Source organism: Orcinus orca, chromosome 17 (genome assembly GCF_937001465.1).
Source record: "Orcinus orca chromosome 17, mOrcOrc1.1, whole genome shotgun sequence".
Lineage (NCBI taxonomy): Eukaryota > Metazoa > Chordata > Mammalia > Artiodactyla > Delphinidae > Orcinus > Orcinus orca.
The window spans coordinates 11,549,304-11,569,597 of NC_064575.1; the positions used below are offsets into that span (position 1 = coordinate 11,549,304).

A 20,294-nucleotide genomic window follows, 5' to 3' on the forward strand; every position below is an offset into this window, starting at 1 on the left:
AAATGCCAAGATTATTAGAAATTTGTGGGACTGTTTGCTGAGGAAACCACCTCTACAGCTTCTTTTCATCTTAAAACTTGTATTGCCTCTTCCTTGTGACTACCTTGGAATCTCACTATGCATTTACATGACCCCCTGACCACAGTGAATTGATTTATGAGTGGACCAATTATAAAACTCCTCAACTGGAGTTTAAAAATCAACATATTTGATTGCTACAGAGATTGTCACCTGACCTAAGATTGACAAATAAAATCCAAGACTGTTGGGCTTGGTAAAAGAAAGGTCGAAAGTTGTATGATGCAAGACTTGGAAGATGAATGTAACCAATTTGCAAAGAGAAAAGAAATGAAAGATATAGCTCCTGGTAGATTTGAGGAATACTTCCAGCTATTCCTTTGAACCAACTACTCTTCCCACAGTTTTATCACACTTTCTTTGATATAGTGAGGCAACGAATTCCCATTTTTGCTTGCACTTATGTGAATTGGATTTCTGTCAATTGTAGTCAGAAAAATGTGTCAGGTATTGTGCTATGTACTAGCGACTTAAAGATAAAAATATACTAGGGTCCTTATCCCCAGGAGCCCACGTTCTAGTGAAACAATAGTTTTAAGTCAACTGATTACTTTTTTTAAAAAAAAGATTTAATTTTATTTATTTTTGGCTGCGTTAGGTCTTCGTTGCTGTGAGCGGGCTTCCTCTAGTTGTGGCGAGCGGGGGCTACTCTTCGTTGTGGTGCGCGGGCTGCTCATTGAGGTGGCTTCTCTTGTTATGGCGCACGGGCTCTAGGTGCACAGGTCTCAGTACTTGTGGTGCATGGAATCAGTAGTTGTGGCTTGACGGCTCTAGAGCACAGGCTCAGTAGTTGTGGCACACGGGCTTAGTTGCTCCGTGGCATGTGGGATCTTCCCGGACCAGGGCTCAAACCCGTGTCCCCTGCATTGGCAGGTGGACTCTCAACCACTGTGCCACCAGGGAAGTCCCCAACTGATTTCTTTTATACAGAGTATCTCATCTATTATTTTAGCAACTCTGTGAAATAGATATTATCATTGCAGTAGACTCTCTTGTTTTTCACAATAGATACATGTAGAGATCTTGGGAATCCCAAAGTTGAAGATATAGTAGAGAAGTAGACTCTGCATTATGTATTTTAAATTAATAAATGGAATATTGAATTTGATGGTATACGCATTCCTATTACAGTATTAGAGACACAATCAATTAAGCATTCTTCTATTCTTTTATCCAAAACTTTTGTTTAAGAGCTACATCTTTTTTTATTGAACGATTTTCCCTACGAAAATAAATTTTAAATAAACCATGAACATAATTGCTTACGTGACATCAGGAAGAAAACAAAGCTCTATTGAGTTGTCTGCGGATGTTGGTAAGCTGACTAAGCACAGCAGCCTCACAGCAAGCATAATCTAAATGGGTACCTCAGCCAAATGACAAATTATTTCATGTTACGAACCTTCAGGTGATCCTAATATAAATGTAGCCATGAATCTTAAATTATGGAATATTCATATCCTACTGTATTTATAAATGAAGAAACAGAATCAGGGAAGGAAAGTGACACCAAGATGATAACACACCAGTTAAGGAGGCTAGACTTGGGATTCAATCATATTGGCTTATCTTCTGGTTCGGAATTCCCTGCCCTGTTAAAGTAAGGAGAACAAAAGATTCACCTCTATGGTGGATTAAAGATGGTCACAAAATCTTTGGCACTTCTCCCACTGAAAGTGGAGTCTATGTTTCCTCCACTTGAACCTAGGTGGGTGCTGTGACTGCTCTAAAGGACAGAATATGGTGAAGATGACACTCTGACAGTTTTTGGGTCCAGGCCTTAGGAGGTTGATGCCTTCCACTTCCTGTCATTTGGAACACTCACTCTTGGAAGCCATCCTCCAGGTAGAAGTGTGGCTACCCTGAGAGCACCATGTTGTGAGAAGTCAAAGCCCTGTGAAGAGGACCTGGAGAATGAGACACTATGTGGCCCAAGAGAGAGACCAAGGAGCACCGAGATGCTGGACATGAGTGAGACATATGAGCCAGCTTGGAAGTGGATACCCAGCCCCAGTGACCCCAGCTGACCACAAACAGATCAGACACACAAGTTGCCCAGCTGAGGTCATCCAAATTCTGAACCTCCAAATTTTGAGCAAATAAAATAGTTGTTTGGGATACTTAATTTTGTGGTAGTTTGTAATGCAGCAATAGAAAACAGGAACAGATATAGGTGCCCTCATTACAAAACCCGAAAACATGTGGCATTGATTTGGGGACTGAACAGTGGGCAGAGATTGAAAACGAGTGTTAATGGAGAAGGACAGGAGGTTATTATTGAGGTCTGGCAAGAGGGAAACCTCTATTTTTTGGTTGTAGAAGGTTTAATAAAACTGTCACCTGATGTATTTTGGAAAATATAAAATGTACCTAATAAACTAGTGGATCTCAATAAGTAGATTTCCAGGCAGAATGTTAAGAGTGCCAAATAGTTCTTGTATCTGCATACAGTAAAGTATAGATAGGGAGAAATTAGCTAAAGATGTTATTCAATCTTTTAGCAGAATTTAGAGGAAAAATATAGAACCCAGGACTTGTTGGCTTCAAAACAGCACTATTTCTGATCTGCTTTCCAGCTAAGAACATACTTTTAGCGCAAGAAATAGCCTCCAGGTAAAAGTAAAAACCAGGGCAGTGAAACAAAGTAAAAGCAAGACTCAGGTCAAAGCTGCAAGCATAAATCCCTGTGATAAGATCTCAGAAACGTTGAAGTTGATGCCCTATCAGCTAGACAAAAGATTTTAAGTGCCTTATCATCCTTCTCTATTAAGCAATAGATTCTAGTAATCTTAAGGCTACTGGACCATCCTTAAGCAGATTTCCAAAAGGCCAAAGGCAGAGAAAAGCCTATCTCAAAAGGATTTGTGGGTAAGACTTTGATCTAACAGAATGGATTATAGTTTGATATACAGGAATCCCACAATGTTTTTAAAGGAATTAAACCACCTTGGAGTGAAAGGGTCAGAGACAATATCAAATTAAAAAGAGGGCTTTGGACCCCTAAACTAATACAGGAAGGACTCAGGCTGAGAAACTTACTCAGCAGAAAACATAGGCTATATTTTATGGAAAATGAAGACTGTCTTAGAGGGCAGAACCAAGAGCCCAAAGGTCAAAAGCCAAGAACCACAGAGAATCATACCAAGGCTGCAGGTCTAGAGCTTCATCAAGAAACTGGCAACATGTGCCTACCTGGATGTCATATTGCTATGGAACGGTAACTGCTTTGTGTCCCCTGTCTTCCCCATTTTTGAAAGGGCATGTCTACACATGACTGCCCCAGTATTGTGTGTGTGTGTGTGTGTGTGTGTGTGTATGCATGTGTGTGTCCGTGCGCGCGCACGCACGTGTGTGTGTGTGTGTGTGTGTGTATGAAGGAAACTTACTTTCTTATTCAGAGGAGGACTTCAGATTGAGAGGATATATACCTGAGGAACCAAATATAAGGAGGCTTATCTGCACCTCTCCCTGAGATCTGTAATTTAAACCTAACGACATAATGGGGTGAGACTTCTGGGGACTGTGGAAGGGGGATAGTGCATTTTGCATGTGGGAAGAATATAATACTTTGTGACCACAGAGCAGACTGTGGCCACCAATTCTTTGACACTCCTCCCACTGATGAGTGGGGAGTTTGGGTCCCTCCCCTTGAATCTGGTTAGATTCTGTGACTGTTCTGGTCAGTTGAATATGGCTAAAGTGAAGTTGCACCAGTTTCTGAATCCAGGTTTTAGGAAATAGGCAACTTTTTTTTTTCTTTTAATTTTTATTGGAGTATAGTTGACTTACAATGTTGTGCTGGTTTCAGGTGTATGAAATTGGCAACTTTTACTTTCTGTTTCTTTGAAGTCGGCCACTTGAGAGGTATGGCTATCCTGATACCACCATGCTGTGAGAAGCCCAACCATGTTGGAGAGGCCTTGGAGGATAAGACATCATGTGTGGGGAGAGAGAGGTCATAGAGAACTGATGTGCCACATATGAGTGAAAGAGTCACCTTAGAGGTAGATCATCCAGTCTCAGCCACCACAGATACCTCACGGATCAGAAATAAACCCTTCTAGAATTCATAATATATAAACATCATGAGCAAAATAAACTGGTTGTTTTAAGTCACTAAGTTTAGGGTAGTTTATTACACAGCCATAGGTAACCAGAACAACTTCTATTTTGAATTCACTATTTAACCCAAAGCACTTGCTCTCCCCATTCATAGAATTTGTTAGTTATATTTACAAAATTTGAATCTGACATTCTGATTTCTGTTGATAGATGTGGCAGAAGTGATGTCTTAGTTCTGAGCCTAGGCCCCAAGAGGCTTATGTGCTTCTGTTCTTTCTCTTGGAAAGTTTAGAAGTTGAAGAAATGAGTCATCCCAACTGACCCCCCCCCAGGCTCCACCCAGTTGACTGTATACTTATGAGCAGCCCAGCTGAGATCATCTGAGCCCAGCCTGGACCAGAAGAACCCACCCAGTTGGACCCAGCCTAAATTGCCAATGTGAAGAATCATGAACTAAAAAATGGTTGTTGTTTTAAATTGTAAGTTTTGAAGTGGCTTGTTACATAGCACTAGCTAACTGGTATATTAACCTTCTATTTGATTTATTGTCAACCAAGAACAAGGTGGAGAAGTACTGGTAGTTCTGTCCAGTTTTACGTAATTTATTTATTTATTTTCTTTATAAACGTGAAGATGAAACCAATAAACTAACTTTTAGTATTTCTCTGTGGCAGAAACAATGAAAATATACCAACACTGTAACATTCCTGCCCAAAATTCAAAAGCTGAAACCAATTATAAGAAAAATCAGGCAAACTCCAATTGAGGGACATTCTTCAAAAGTGTCAAGGTCATGAAAGACAAGGAAACATCAAGAGACTATTACAGTTTGAAGGAGACTAAAGAGACATGACAAAAAAATATAACACATGATTCTGGACTGGATTCTTTTACTATAAATAGCAATTTGGGGACAACGGACAAAATTTGGGTGGAGTCTAATGGCTTAGATGGTAGCAGTGCATCAGTGTTAATTTACCAATTTTGATCTTTCTTTGGGGGGCGTGTTAAGTGGGAAATGTCTTTGTTTATAGGAATTATGTACTAAAGTATTTGGAGGTTTGGGGGCAGCATGTAGACAGCTTACTCTCAATGGTTCAGTTTTTAAAAAATTAAAAAAGAAAAGAAAAAATATTATAGAAAAGAGAAATATTGGTAGGGAAGTTCTGGTCCTGCAAGATAATAAAGAACAGGGACCTCCCAGTTAAGTCAATAATTTGTTCTTGATAATCAGACTTACTGCCCCAAAGGTGCTGACTGAGAGCCTATTTCCCACTATTTTTATGGGAAAAATTAAATGGTTGGTACATTAACATAAAACACCCAACTAATTTTCCTAACATAAAACCAGAACAAAGTAAAATACCTGTATATCAGATACATTAGGTTAGTACATAATATGTTTAAAACATCACTTTCTCACCAAACTGAATGGTTATTAACAAACTTTTGCTTTGTATGTAATATCCTAGATGTAATCCCCGTTGCTGTCACTTAGTGTGATTTTCAAAATGGTCTACACATTATTATATCGATATGACTCTATTCTACTAATTTTATTTCACTCAAGACTTATTATGTATTTTTATTATTATTTATTAACTCAAGTCTTATTCTATCCATAGTTTTGCTTCAAATGTGGTATTGAGTTTTATGGAAAAACATCAAAGTTTCCTATGTAACCAGTGGTGAAAAAAATATTGTACCAAAAATAAGTATGTTCAATGATGTCTGTGTAGTACAGTCCAAGAGGCATTCTAATGAAAGAAAATGTTACCTCTGGAGACATATGGGTTGTGCCTGTATATTGTAAAGCTACAATAATTTCAGCTGTAAGTCTTAAACTGATAGCTCAATAAAACAGAACAGATTGACCCTCAAATGTAAGAATTACTTCTGTGCCATACATTATAAATATTCAGCAAATAAATAAGAGTATTAGCTAACTATTGAGAAAACAGCTTAGAGCAATACATCATTATGGACACTAATTCCATATAAAGAGTTAAACAGAAAATCTGAAAGAAAATGGAATTGAATTTGTCCATTTTATACATGGAGAAAGGTTTCCTAAGTTTAAAAGCAACTTCTTCTTTAAAAGAAGTCAATGAAGGGAAAATACACATATTTGGTTAAAAAATTTAAAATATGGGTGTATGAGTTTAAAAGTGAAACAAATATTTATAGCAAATAGCAGACCAAAATATTAAATAGTATGAGCTCTCACAACTACATAAGAGAAACATTAAGACACTGATAGAGATGTGGGAAAGATCACAAAAAGACAGTTTGTTTATCAGAGAAGAAATACAAGTAGTGAACCAAATTATGAAGAAAAGAACTCTGCTGGGGACTATCATAGCCATCAATTAAATCAGAGAAGTCATTAAAAATATCACAAAATCCAAAGGCAAGAAGGGTGTGTGATAAACTAACTGGGTACTCTGCACATAACTAGTGTCTGTATAAAAGAACAGAACCCTTTGGGAAAGTAATTTGACACGCTGACCCAAGAGTTATAAATATTAATACTTTTTGATCCACTGTATTTTTTGGAATTTGCTATTCTTTTCGCACAGAGATGATCATTACAAAGTTGTTTATAAAATCAGAAGAAAATGTGTGTGTTGGAGTTGGCGGTGGGGGGCAAACGGAACAGCTACTGGCTAAGTAAGCTATGGTGCCAACACTTTATATAATAGCTTGAAGTTGTTAAAAATGACTCTAAAAATGAACAAAGGTGAAGACACAACCTTTCAAAAAAAGTAGAACACAAAGTTGTATACCTTGTATAATCATCCAACTTCGCCACATAAGAACCAATACATACAGATAAGTGGTGAGGTTATAACCAGGATATTAACAGCGGATGTAAGAAGTGATGAGATGATAAAAGATTTAAAAAAAAAACCTTTTCTCTGTGTTTCCAAATTAGAAAAGAACATACATTGCTTTTATACTTAAAAAATAGAGTATAGAGAAGAGATGATGTTGCTTGCAGTCAAGTGGAAACATTTTCTTATCCAACTATTTAACAAGCATCACCAAAAGTCCAAGAAACAATCATACAGATGCCGGTGACTGCGCCCTGGAAAGCACAATTGGATCATAGACCACTGTAAAAAGCCACTATCCTACAAGGAGCTGATGACAACTCTAAATAAGGCTGAGGTCATGTACCAACCTGCCCAAGGAGACTTTCCATAGAGTCATAGCTGCTGTAATACTTTACAAGGCTTCATAAACACATCAAATACACTGGCCAGGAAATAAGCCTGGTAGTTAGGTATTTTTGTTGATGTTCAACATAAAGTGGGTCTGTGTTTTTCAGCTTTTCATGAGGTTAAGGTCACTGTGTTTTTCCATTATAAAATTGCTTTTGGAAGAAAAAACCCAGCAGTCCCACCGTACAGTGCGTTTTTCACGTAGGAGCAACCAGTAGAAGGATCCAGTTTTCGTTTTTCAAAGATTATATAAAAAGTTCACACTGGACTCGTGCTTGTAGTATTTTAAATCAAGGAAGGGCATTGGTGATATCATTTCACTTGTAGTTTTGCTGCTTCTTAGACTGCAGGATGTTTGAAGTGAAAGTAATACAGTAGGGGGTAATCTTCCGTTTAGCTTTACAATTCTATCAGCAAAACGCCAGGAGAAAAGGACTATCATGTTCTCTTTGAATTGCGTTTTTTGCAACCTGAGATTCAAGTTCGGGTTTCTTGACGCACCCCTGGGCAATGAATCTGAATTAATTATTATGTCCAATTTCCTCCACCTAGCCTCTAAGACAAGCGCAAACAAGCCAGCAATGGTTACCCTCATGGCCACTAGAGATTCTATCAAAGGAAAGTGCAGATCAGTACAGTGTTCTGCTGATAAGAATTTATCCGTTGAGAAAGATTGAAGGCAGAATCAGGATGGCACAAATTGAAAGCTATTGGATACGCTTAATATCTTCTAGTTTAATTCACACCTTCCAGGTATGGATTAAAACACATCACAAAGAGCTTTGCTGTAATGGTTCAAGGAGGTGATTTCTTTCTTTCTTTTTGTAACTCTACGAGAAATTTGCCGGGCACTGTCCACAATGCAGAAGGCAGGCCTCGTGCCAGGTTGTGTGTGTGCTAGTTGGTTTGCCTCCCATTCTTATGGAGAAAACAGTTGTTTTTTTTTTTGCAGTACGTGGGCGGGCCTCTCACTGTTGCGGCCTCTTCCCCTGCGGAGCACAGGCTCCGGACGCGCAGGCTCAGCGGCCATGGCTCACGGGCCCAGCCGCTCCGCGGCATGTGGGATCTTCCCGGACCGGGGCACGAACCCACGTCCCCTGCATTGACAGGCGGACTCTCAACCACTGCGCCACCAGGGAAGCCCCCAAAACAGTTTTTTTTTAATGACAGTTCTGAGATTTTTCCTCCTTAAAGAATGACTCATGAAAACAAAAAAGCAGATTCAGGCTTTTTTGAAGTTTCTGCTTCTCTGAAGATTTGAAAGGACTGGTACCCACCCTCAAAATGTCTTATTTCCTGTGATATAGTTCCCAATAAATAGTGAGTGGATCACCAAAGGAATTTCATCACTTTGTCCTCTGAAAACTGTGCACTTGCTCTCAGATTGTCTTTTTGCCTTGGCTGTAATTCTCCATAAAATCTATTAATGAAGCACTACAAAGGCCGGAGTTCTATTGCCACAAACCAACGAATACCTAGGCCACCAGAAGCTGGGAAGAGGAAAGGAAAGATCCTCTACTCAGAGGCTTCGGAGGGAACACGGCCCTACTGACACTGACGTTAACTTCTAGCCTCCAGAACTGAGAGAATAAATTTCTGTTGTTTTAACCCACCCAATCGATGGTACTTGTTATAACATTCCTGGGAAACTAATAAAGCAGTGGAGGTGTGCCATGCTTGGGTGAGTATCATTCAGTATCATGTATGAGATACCTCTTCTGCAGAAAGGAAATGGAGATAAAGAAAAAAACTATTTTTTCAAAGCTGTATAGGAGTTTGGGGTTGTTGACTATGAAATTTTGTGACTGGCTAGACAACTGCAAAGTTCATCATCAAGTTCCCTAATGTTCACTGAAGGTCCTGATGTCTCACCCATGTAATCCATGTCTTGATAAGGTTGATTAAGGTAGCATAAATGACCGGGGTGACCAAGCCACTCAGGCAGTGATTAAAGGCCTGAGCCAGGAGTCTGCCTCCAAGAATTGCTCCCAGAAAATCAAGATTGGGCCCTTGTAGGGTAAATGATCCCTATCTTAGCTCTGGTCTAAGGATTCTCAGTTGGAAGTGGGATCCAGGTGTGGCCTTGGGATTCCTGGCTGTCCCTGTGTTGTGAGGCTGTGTCCTGGGCATGGCAGGTGTCAGGGCAAAGTGCAGGATCGACAGACTGGTTCTGCTTTGAGGTTAATGCTGGAAAGGCCTGAGTGGACTGATACCGACTGCTGAGAGCTGGCTGTGCTGAGAAGGATTCTGATGCTACACCTGGGCCCCGTGGACAGAGCTGTGACTGATGGACTCTCATTCGTGAACTTATATGAGGACATGGGGTTGGGGAATGTCTGAGCCTTGGCCATGGACTTGGCGACCTAGGGCTAAGGCATGCCTCCTACAGGCTAAAGTAGTTGATAATGGAAGACTGAGAATTACTGTTCCAAAACTGAATAATCCAAGCTGGTTAGCAGTTTGTTTATGATTTAGATCTTAAGAGTCCCGGTCTGGGAAAGATTCACACCTCCACCAGTCCCCTGGGAACTTGGAGCAGTCAGAGTCCTGAGGGAAAGGACTCTCTCTAGCAGGACTGTTTGCAAAGATGCGGGTAGGGTTTAGAGACAGCAGCAAAGGACACAGCTTACTTTAGGCCGGTCAGAGCAGGAAGCCATTTCTACACTTCGGTGGGAAGGGGCGAGGGAAGGGAGACTGCTCTGCGGAGAGGCTCCTGATGGGGGCTGTGCGTCCTGGAAAAGCTTGCGGACAAACTGCGGGGGCCTGGATAGAACAGAAGCAGGCGAAGAAGAAGCCAGTCTCCCTCTACCTCCTGCTGGTGACTCCCACTGGAAGCGGGAGGGGGATGCAGTCCACACAGCCAGCCTCTGGGGGCACAGAGCAGGGTGTGGACATGGATAGAAAGGCTGCTGAGAAAATGGAGGTTAGCCACACAGACATCTTCAGTCAGAACCTTTCTGACTGCAGGTGACGGGACCCTATCCTGATCTAACAAAGGAGACCAAAAAGGAGTCTCTGAGGAAAACGAACAAGCTTGTTTGAACCTCAGGAAAGCTGAACCACGATTTAAGCGCTGCCATGTTGAGTTCTCATCGCCACCTTTCTCGCTGCTTCAGCTTCTTTTTTTTGGTGGTACGCGGGCCTCCCCCTGCTGTGGCCTCTCGCGTTGTGGAGCACAGGCTCTGGACGCGCAGGCTCAGCGGCCATGGCTCACGGGCCCAGCCGCTCTGTGGCATGTGGGATCTTCCCAGACCAGGGCACGAACCCGTGTCTCCTGCATCGGCAGGCGGACTCTCAACCACTGCGCCACCAGGGAAGCCCCCTCTGCTTCAGCTTTTTATTCCCTTACATCAGTTTCGTCCGTCAGCAGCTTCTACTCTTGTACCTTCAACACCAAAGAGAGACGAAATCCCTACGTTCAGTGTGAGAAGCTTCAGGACTGGTTTGAGGTTCGCACCCACTGACGGGTCCTAACAGAGCAGCTGCTTCCAGGGCTTCAGGGTGCTCTGACTGGCTGACCCCATTAGATCCTCTGCTTAGAGGCTTGGGTTGGAGAGAGGAAGAAGTCCCCAGAAAAGGGAGCCAGTCCCAGAAAGAGGGAAGGGTCCTGCGCCAAAAAGAAGAACAGGTGCCACTGCAGGGAGAACATGGAAGCGCGGCTGAGGATGGGGAAATCGAGGAGGGGGAGGGGCATTGCAAGCTATCTGCCATGACAGGGGCTCAGGCTGAGACCTGTGGAGAGAGGGCAGGAGCGGGCTTTGCCCAGAAACCAGGGCCTTCGCTCAAATCATTCTCCCTCCTGCTCATGTGGCAGACACCTCACTGACTACATTTCAGGCGGCCAAAAAGTGTGAAATTCTCAGCCTGGTGTATGACCTGAGTCTGGCTTTCCTATTCAGTCATGGTGGCTCCCACGCACACTGTGGCCTGGGGTGCATCTCCATCTGTCACAATCCTACTCATCATTCAAGACCCTGCTCGAATCTCACCACCTCCATCAGAGCATCCCCCTTCCCACCTGCAGACAGGAAGCTTTCCATCCCCTGGTCTTCTGTCGCTATCAGAGAGCTATTTAAATATTCATCAAGGGCAGCTTTCCATCAGACTTCTTTCTCTACGTCACCCTCCCAACCGCAAACCTGGGGCCTGTGCATTTGAAAGAACCCTGGGAGCAGTGGAAGGAATGGGGATTTGGTGCCTGTTTTGTGCCCTCCCTTCTACTTTACATTCTCCCAGTCGCCTTCTCCTTCCTCTCATTCTTCCTTTCTGCTCTTGGTTCTTCATTTGTTCCTTATAAATATAGTCACTCTTCTTAGACACATTGGGATATATTTAGGATTAGAGTTTGGCCTTTAAAAGCATGTGCCTACAGGGAGATCAGCTCGGTGCTTTGTGACGACCTAGAGGGGTGGGATAGGGAGGGTGGGAGGGAGACGCAGAGGGAGGGGATACGGGGATATGTGTATATGTACAGCTGATTCACTTTGTTGTACAGCAGAAACTAGCACACCCTTGTAAAGCAGTTATACTCCAATAAAGACGTGGGGGAAAAGCATGTGCCTGCAACACTAGCTCCTCACTCTGCCGCCGCTAAGCACGCGGTGAGGCCTGTAGAGCAAATGTGACTGTACTTCCTTTTAGAAACTGACGTGCCTCGTACATGCCAGAGTTGAAATTCCTTAGGGGATACTATTTCTATGAGAACTCTGACAAAAGTATTGATTATGAAGTCAAATTGGTCAGATGTGCAAAGGCATCAAACATCACGTGCCTGTCGGAAGGGAGAGCTTGATCTGACCTCTGCAGCTGTTGCTACGTTATAACTCTTTTGTTCAGATATCTTACCTCAAAATCGGTTTACACTTTTCTGTTAAGAAACAGAAGTGAAACTGTTCATTGAGTGGACTGAGGATTGATGGGCTTTCCTTCTTTCTTTTTTGGTGTTAACCACAGGTGTCTTTAACTGTACACAGCCTTTCTAAATGACCCTTTTGGTTTCTACAGTTACTACTTTGTGGACTAAAGTTCAACAGTTTATGGGTTGGACAATTTGACTTGGTAACCCCCTAAGCACATTAGAAAAACAAAAAACAAAAAAATGTAATATCCCTGTGAAAGGGATCTGCTGCAATTCAGGTAAACAAGAAGTCTTTGAGTTTTATGACTACTAGTTAACAGCACATCTGTGCCAGGCCATAGTAATCAATCAAATAAAATGTAGCTTCTAAATAGTTATCAAATAAAGCCACCATTTTTTTTTATCAGAAGAGGTAAAGGAGAGGACTTAAACCTTTCTGTTACTTCCAGATGTCAAATAAGCAATCCCACCTCTTTCATCTTTTTTCTATCAAATTAAAGAAGGAGGAAGAGACAGAGAGGGAGAGAGACAGAAAGAGAAAGAGAGAGAAGGAAAAAATTTAACTTCTCAAGAATAGGTGCTATGTTTCTTAGATGAAAATCTTTAATTTAGCCGAATAAACTGGAAACTGTAGCACTATTCCTCTTTTGGCACTAAGCCCCCATCATGACATTTCACTGAATCCACATTTCTACACTAATTACTATAAATTTTCTAGCAGTAAAACAGAACAGCAGTACAACAAATATGATGACATTCAAAATGTTCCACTGTGACACATGACTGACCCAAGCTGCAAGGGAGGTTGGGAAAGGGATATTTAGTGTTTCCAGCTCCTATAGTGGAAGATGACCAGAGGAAAAAGGAAGTGAGGAATGACAACCAAGTTAGTCAACCAAGTGAAAGAAATGGCTTGGGCACTGACAAGGGGCTGGGATGTACAGGGTATGTTGAAGAAAGGTCAAGTAGATGGCATTTCACTGGAGCTGAGGGTAGGTGAGAATTAAGAAATGAGATTAGGGAGATAGCTTGGCATCAGGACTCTACCCACCAAATCAAGGAGTTTGGGATTTATCCCTTTAGCAATAGAGACTCACTGGAAATTTGTGAGTAGAAAAGTGACATGATTAAACCAGTCTTTGATCACCAATAATCTGGCCAGAGCATAGAATGTATTGGAAGAGGGTGAGCCTGAAGGAGGGGGCAAGGAGACCACTGCAGTGGTCCTTCCATGAAGTAACAGGACGTGAGTCGGAATGATGGCAGTGGTATTGATTAAAAAGTACAACTATGGGAGAGATTATAAAGTATGAATAATCAGGGCTTGTTGACTAATAGAGGACCAAGAAGAGGGAGCATCAAAGATGACTTCACAGCTTTAAGCCTGGGTAACTGGGAAAATGCATAACAGAAGCAGGAAATCAAGAAGTGAGCTGGTTTTAGGAAGAAGTTGATTAGTTCAGGGTTGTTGTTTTTCTTTTTTTAATTTTTTGGCTGCGCCACGCAGCATGTGGGAATCTTACTTCCCGACCAGGGATCCAACCCGTGCCCCCTGCAGTGGAAGCACGGAGTCTTAACCCCTGGACCGCCAGGGAAATCCCTGATTAGTTCAAGCTTAGATGTTGAGTGTGAGGTAGAGGCAGCAGGGCGTGCAATGGAAACATATAACAGGCAGGTAACACGTAGCCCACAAGATGCTGGACATTAAGAATAATGCTGCCTCTGGTGCGTTAGGAGTAGTTCTCTTTGTAAAGGGTGCTGTCATTCCAACAGATTCCTTTGTCAGGTCCCTGACTTAAAGATCCTCTCTATCAACTGCTACAGAAAGATAACTAATCTGGGTAGACAGGAACTAACCAACACAGTTGAGATGCTGTGCCGGAATTGACAAAATCAGGACAGACATTTCAGAATGCTGTCTTTGCAAGGCCTGTTTTGGTCTGATCACGCCTGTTGCTACAGAGTTATCTGAAGCATAAGTTGAGCAAACGGTGATCTCCGTGCATACAGTCATTCACCTTGAGATTAAGAGGACTTGATTTTCAGAGGTAGAGGGAATAAATATGTTTATCAAATTTTCTGCATGGAGTAGGAATACCTTTTTTTTTTTTTAGAAAAAAATGTTAAAAAGAAAAACTCAACCCAGAAAATTAAAATATTGTTCAAAAAAGTTTTTGAAGGAGCTATAACAAGGTGATTGCAATCATCCTTATAATAGTATAGCTTTGAGTATTTGACCTTCTTTCCATGGTTTTCATCATGTCAGAGTTTATCTGTACACTGGGATGCTAAGGCAACCAAGAAACACACAGTAGGACTCGAACACTTAAACTAATTTTATGAATGCCAGCTACCAGATTTCCTTTACCTTGTGTTATATAAAGCCCAGAGACCAGCGTTTACATTCTACTTTGGTTTATATTTTGAACACTGTTTTCACTTTATAGAGAATGATGGTTATGAATGTATACTAGATATAATTGTATATGGAGTTACATGATGTACTGATTATGTAAAAGATATAAGATGTGTGCATCCATGTATGGGGAAGAAAGTGTGTGTCTGTTTAAAAAATGTACATAGGGCAACAGCTACCAAAGAAAAAACATCTCAGAGAACAAACAATAGCAACAAACAATCTTGCTTATATGTGAATTAAAATTAAAGGCTAAGTTTTCTGGATTTTTTTCCAGAAAAAAACAGACATGTAAAATAGTCTAATTGACATCAGAGAGTTATTGAAAATGCCATTGTTTTTGCTCTGGCACTTTCTACAATGAGCGTCCTTGTCAGGCAGGGGCCTGGGGAAGCAGGGACGTCTGGGAAAGAGGGCGCAGATGTGAGTAATAACGGTGACAGGGGCTGGTCAGGAGACTCATGGGGGTCCGGAGGACACCAGTGCTGGGAAGCAGATGGGTCCACTTAAGGTAATCAGTCAGAAACTGGGCAATTCAACTCCATAAACATGCATCAACGCAAACTCTGGTGAACAATGCAGTCAAACCCCTGCCTTCACCATTTCAACTTGTAGAAAAACTGAGTTCTTGTTCCTCGGCCCTGACAAAAATGCTTGGAAACCCTCCATGTCAAACCTTGAGTCCTATCAGGCCATTTCGGCCCGTTTCTTGCTTTAGGCGCTTGGCTGTAACTGACTGAGATGCTTGGCCAGGACTCCTGCCCCCTGGTGCCCAAACCCTTTGCCTGGTGGGTCACTGACTCCATGGCCCCCAAGGCTCCTCACCTGATTTCTCCCTTCTTCTCTCAGAGGCTGGAACCTGTTTGCCTACAAGACCTTCCTGAGCCTCTACCATCTGGTCTTTGCCTCCCCCCGCAGCCCTCCCCATCCCTCTTCCTAGTTGACCCCGATCCTGGCTCCTAAGCCTTTCCACACTGAATCGTGAAAAGGAAGATCTCCAGGAGTGCAAGTTCTTCAACACTGTAAGCTTGGTCAAAGCTGGAATGTGCCTGTGAAGTTGAGTGCTGCTTGCCCAGCGCCCAACAGTGCCCACACGTGCTTGGCACAGAAGAGACATGAACAGAAGAATAAAAAATGAAAGTAAGCCGAAAATGTATTATTTATCCCGAGTAGGAAACTGACAAAGATTTTTAATATGGATTGAAACAAAACGTGTTTCTGCTTAATCATCAGCTTATTAGGACATTTTAAAAACGAAAGTTTATCTATTTATAATTAAGTGAGATTTAAATCCTAAGTATAATATTTCATGCTGGCGTCCTCAACGTCTCTCAAACACATCAAGCAGCCTCCCACTCTAAGGCTTTTGTATGTGCTATTGCCTCTGCCTGGAATTTTCTTCCCTCAGTCACTGCAAGGCTCATGAGTTTTCTTCTTCCACGTCTCTGCTCAAATGTCACCACAGCAAGGAGGCCTTTTCCTGACTCCCCATCTGAAATAACACCACCCCATCACCTCTAGATCCTTTGCCTGGCTTCATTTTCTCCTCACCTGACATCCTACATTCATGGGTCCGTTTCTGTCTCCTCCCACTGGAACTGTATAAGCTTCATGAGGGAACACCTTTCTTTTCTTCACTACTGTATCCTCACTCCCTGGAATGGTTCCTGGTATAAGGCAGGTGCTCAGTAACTATTTTAATGAATGAATGACTGAAGGCAGACACTGAAATACGCACTTTTAAATCTGATGCTTGAAACTACGATCTTGATCCGTACTTCATTTCAATGGAGTAACCATTATTGTTGGACCGTATAAGAAATTATGAAAGCAAACAGCCTACTGCATTTAATTTTACTGCATTTAACTACAGACTAAATGTATGTTTACAAACCTCTGATACTGGGGTACATTTTCCTCTTATTTACCCTTTTGATTCCCATTAATCTACTCTAAAATATGTTACTGCTTACTCGGTAATATTTATCTGCAGGGTAAATAAGACAGGGCTTCCCTGCTGGTGAGCGGTTAAGAATCCGCCTGCCAATGCAGGAGACATGGGTTCGAGCCCTGGTCCCGGAAGATCCCACATGCCGTGGAGCAACTAAGCCCGTGCACCACAACTACTGACCCTGAGATCTAGAGCCCGCAAGCCACAGCTACTGAAGCCCAAGCGCCTAGAGCCCATGCTCTGCAACAAGAAAAGCCACTGCAATGAGAAGCCCGCGCACCGCAGCAGAGTAGCCCCCACTCGCTGCAACTAAAGAAAGCCCGCGTGCAGCAACGAAGACCCAACACAGCCAAAAATAAACAAACAAACAAATAAGACAGAACGTCTGCCTCCTAGACCCACACAATGAATCATAAAAGTACAGAGCCATGTTACGTATAGCAAAAGCAGACCTCTTCAAGCACACTCATGTTTAATCTTTATTATTATTATTATTAATTAATTAATTAATTTTTTTTACACAGCAGGTTCTTATTAGTTATCTATTTTATACATATTAGTGTATACATGTCATTCCCAATCTCCCAATTCATCCCACCACCACTCCCACCCACCGCTTTCCCCGCTTGGTGTCCATACGTTTGTTCTCTACATTTGCATCTCTATTTCTGCTGTGCAAACTGGTTCATCTGTACCATTTTTCTAGGTTCCATATATATGCGTTAATATACAATATTTATTTTTCTCTTTCTGACTTACTTTACTCTGTATGACAGTCTCTAGATTCATCCACGTCTCTACAAATGACCCAATTTCATTCCTTTTTATGGCTGAGTAATATGCTATTGTATATATGTACCACGTCTTCTTTATCCATTTCTCTGTTGATGGGCATTTAGGTTCCTTCCATGACCTGGCTACTGTAAATAGTGCTGCAATGAACACTGGGGTGCATGTGCCTTTTTGAATTATGGTTTTCTCTGGGTATATGCCCAATACTGGGATTGCTGGGTCATATGGTAGTTCTATTTTGAGTTTTTTAAGGACCCTCCATACTGTTCTCCATAGTGGCTGTATCAATTTACATTCCCACCAACAGTGCAAGAGGGTTCCCTTTTCTCCACACCCTCTCCAGCATTTGTTGTTTGTAGATTTTCTGATGATGCCCATTCTAACTGGTGTAAGGTGATACCTCATTGTAGTTTTGATTTGCATTTCTCTAATAATTAGTGATGTTGAGCAGCTTTTCATGTGCTCCTTGGCCATCTGTATGTCCTCTTTGGAGAAATGTCTATTTACGTCTCCTGCCCATTTTTTGATTGGGTTGTTTGTTTTTTTAATATTGAGCTGCATGAGCTGTTTACATATTTTGGAGATTATTCCTCTGTCCGATGATTCGTTTGCAAATATTTTTTCCCACTCTGAGGGTTGTCTTTTCGTCTTGTTTGTAGTTTCCTTTGATTTGCAAAAGATTTTAAGTTTCATTAGGTCCCATTTGTTTATTTTTGTTTTTATTTCCATTACTCTAGGAGGTGGATCAAAAAAGATCTTGCTGTAATTTATGTCAAAAAGTGTTCTTCCTATGTTTTCCTCTAAGGGTTTTATAGTGTCCGGTCTTACCTTTAGGTCTCTAATCCATTTTGAGTTTATTTTTGTGTATGGTGTTAGGGAGTGTTCTAATTTCATTCTTTTACATGTAGCGGTCCAGTTTTCCCAGCACCACTTATTGAAGAGACTGTTTTTTCTCCATTGTATATCCTTGCCTCTTTTGTCATAGATTAGTTGACCATAGGTGCATGGGTTTATCTCTGGGCTTTCTATCCTGTGCCATTGATCTATCTTTGTGTTTTTGTGCCAGTACCATATTGTCTTGATTACTGAGGCTTTGTAGTACAGTCTGAAGTCAGGGAGTCTGATTCCTCCAGCTCTGTTTTTCTTCCTCAAGACTGCTTTTACTATTCAGGGTCTTTTGTGTCTCCATACAAATTTTAAGATTTTTTGTTTTAGTTCTGTAAAAAATGCCACTGGTAATTTGACAGGGATTGCATTGACTCTATAGATTGCTTTGGGCAGTATAGTCATTTTCACAATATTGATTCCTCCAATCCAAGAACATGGTATGTCTCTCCATCTTTTTGTGTCATCTTCCATTTCTTTCATCAGTGTCTTAAAGTTTTCTGAGTACAGGTCTTTTACCTCCTTAGGTAGGTTTATTCCTATGTATTTGATTATTTTTGTTGCGATGGTAATGGGATTGTTTCCTTAATATCACTTTCCGATCTTTCGTCATTAGGGTATAGGAATGCAAGAGATTTCTGTGCAATAATTTTGCATCCTGTAACTTTACCAAATTCATTGATTAGCTCTAGTAGTTTTCTGGTGGTATCTTTAGGATTCTCTATGTATAGTATCATGTTATCTGCAAATAGTGACAGTTTTACTTCTTTTCCAATTTGTATTCCTTTTATTTCTTTTTCTTCTCTGATTGCCATGGCTAGAACTTCCAAAACTATGTTGAATAATAGTGGCGAGAGTGGACATCCTTGTCTTGTTCCTGATCTTAGAGGAAATGCTTTCAGTTTTTCACCATTGAGAATGATGTTTGCTGTGGGTTTGTCATATGTGGCCCTTATTATGTTGAGGTAGGTGCCCTCTATGCCCACTTTCTGGAGGGTTTTTATCATAAATGGGTGTTGAATTTTGTCAAAAGCTTTTTCTGCATCTATATGGTTTTTATTCTTTGATTTGTTAATATGGTGTATCACACTGATTGATTTGTGTATATTGAATAATCCTTGCATCCCTGGGATAAATCCAACTTGATCCTGGTGTATGATCCTTTTAATGTGTTGTTAGATTCTGTTTGCTAGTATTTTGTTGAGGATTTTTGCATCTATATTCATCAGTGATATTGGTCTGTAATATTCTTTTTTTGTAGTATCTTTGTCTGGTTTTGGTATCAGGGTGATGGTGGCCTCATAGAATGAGTTTGGGAGTGTTCCTTCCTCTGCAATTTTTTGGAAGAGTTTGAGAAGGATGGGTGTTAGCTCTCTCTAAATGTTTGAGAGAATTCACCTGTGAAGCCATCTGGTTCTGGACTTTTGTTTGTTGACAGATTTTTAATCACGGTTTCAATTTCATTACTTGTGATTGGTCTGTTCATATTTTCTATTTCTTCCTGGTTCAGTCTTGGAAGGTTATACCTTTCTAAGAATTTGTCCATTTCTTCCAGGTTGTCCATTTTATTGGCATAGAGTTGCTTGTAGTAATCTCTTAGAATGCTCTCTATTTCTGCGGTGTCTGTTGTAACTTCTCCTCTTTCATTTGTAATTTTATTGATTTGAGTCCTCTCCCTCTTTTTCTTGATGAGTCTGGCTAATGGTTTATCAATTTTGTTTATCTTCTCAAAGAACCAGCTTTTAGTTTTATTGATCTTTGCTATTGTTTTCTCTGTTTCTATTTCATTTTTTCTGCTCTGATCTTTATGATTTCTTTCCTTCTGCTAACTTTGTTCTTTTTTCTCTAGTTCCTTTAGGTGTAACGTTAGATTGTTTGAGATGTTTGTTGTTTCTTGAGGTAGGCTTGTATTGCTATAAACTTCCCTCTTAGAACTACTTCTACTGCATCCCATAGGTTTTGGATTGTTGTGTTTTCATTGTCATTTGTCTCTAGGTATTTTTTTTACTTCCTCTTTGATTTCTTCAG

General features: G+C 41.1%; 1 protein-coding gene across 1 annotated transcript in view; it reads right to left on the reverse strand.

Annotated features, from left to right (window-relative positions):
• Positions 1–16,592: 16,592 nt before the first annotated feature.
• The window catches only part of LOC125961652 (ATP-dependent RNA helicase DDX3X-like), a 491,072-nt gene continuing 487,370 nt past the window's right edge, over positions 16,593–20,294 (reverse strand). Inside the window, exon 2 of the mRNA XM_049700444.1 lies at positions 16,593–16,625. Coding sequence (XP_049556401.1) covers positions 16,608–16,625 — 18 coding nt within the window. The 3' untranslated portion in view covers positions 16,593–16,607. The remainder of the gene's footprint in view (positions 16,626–20,294) is intronic.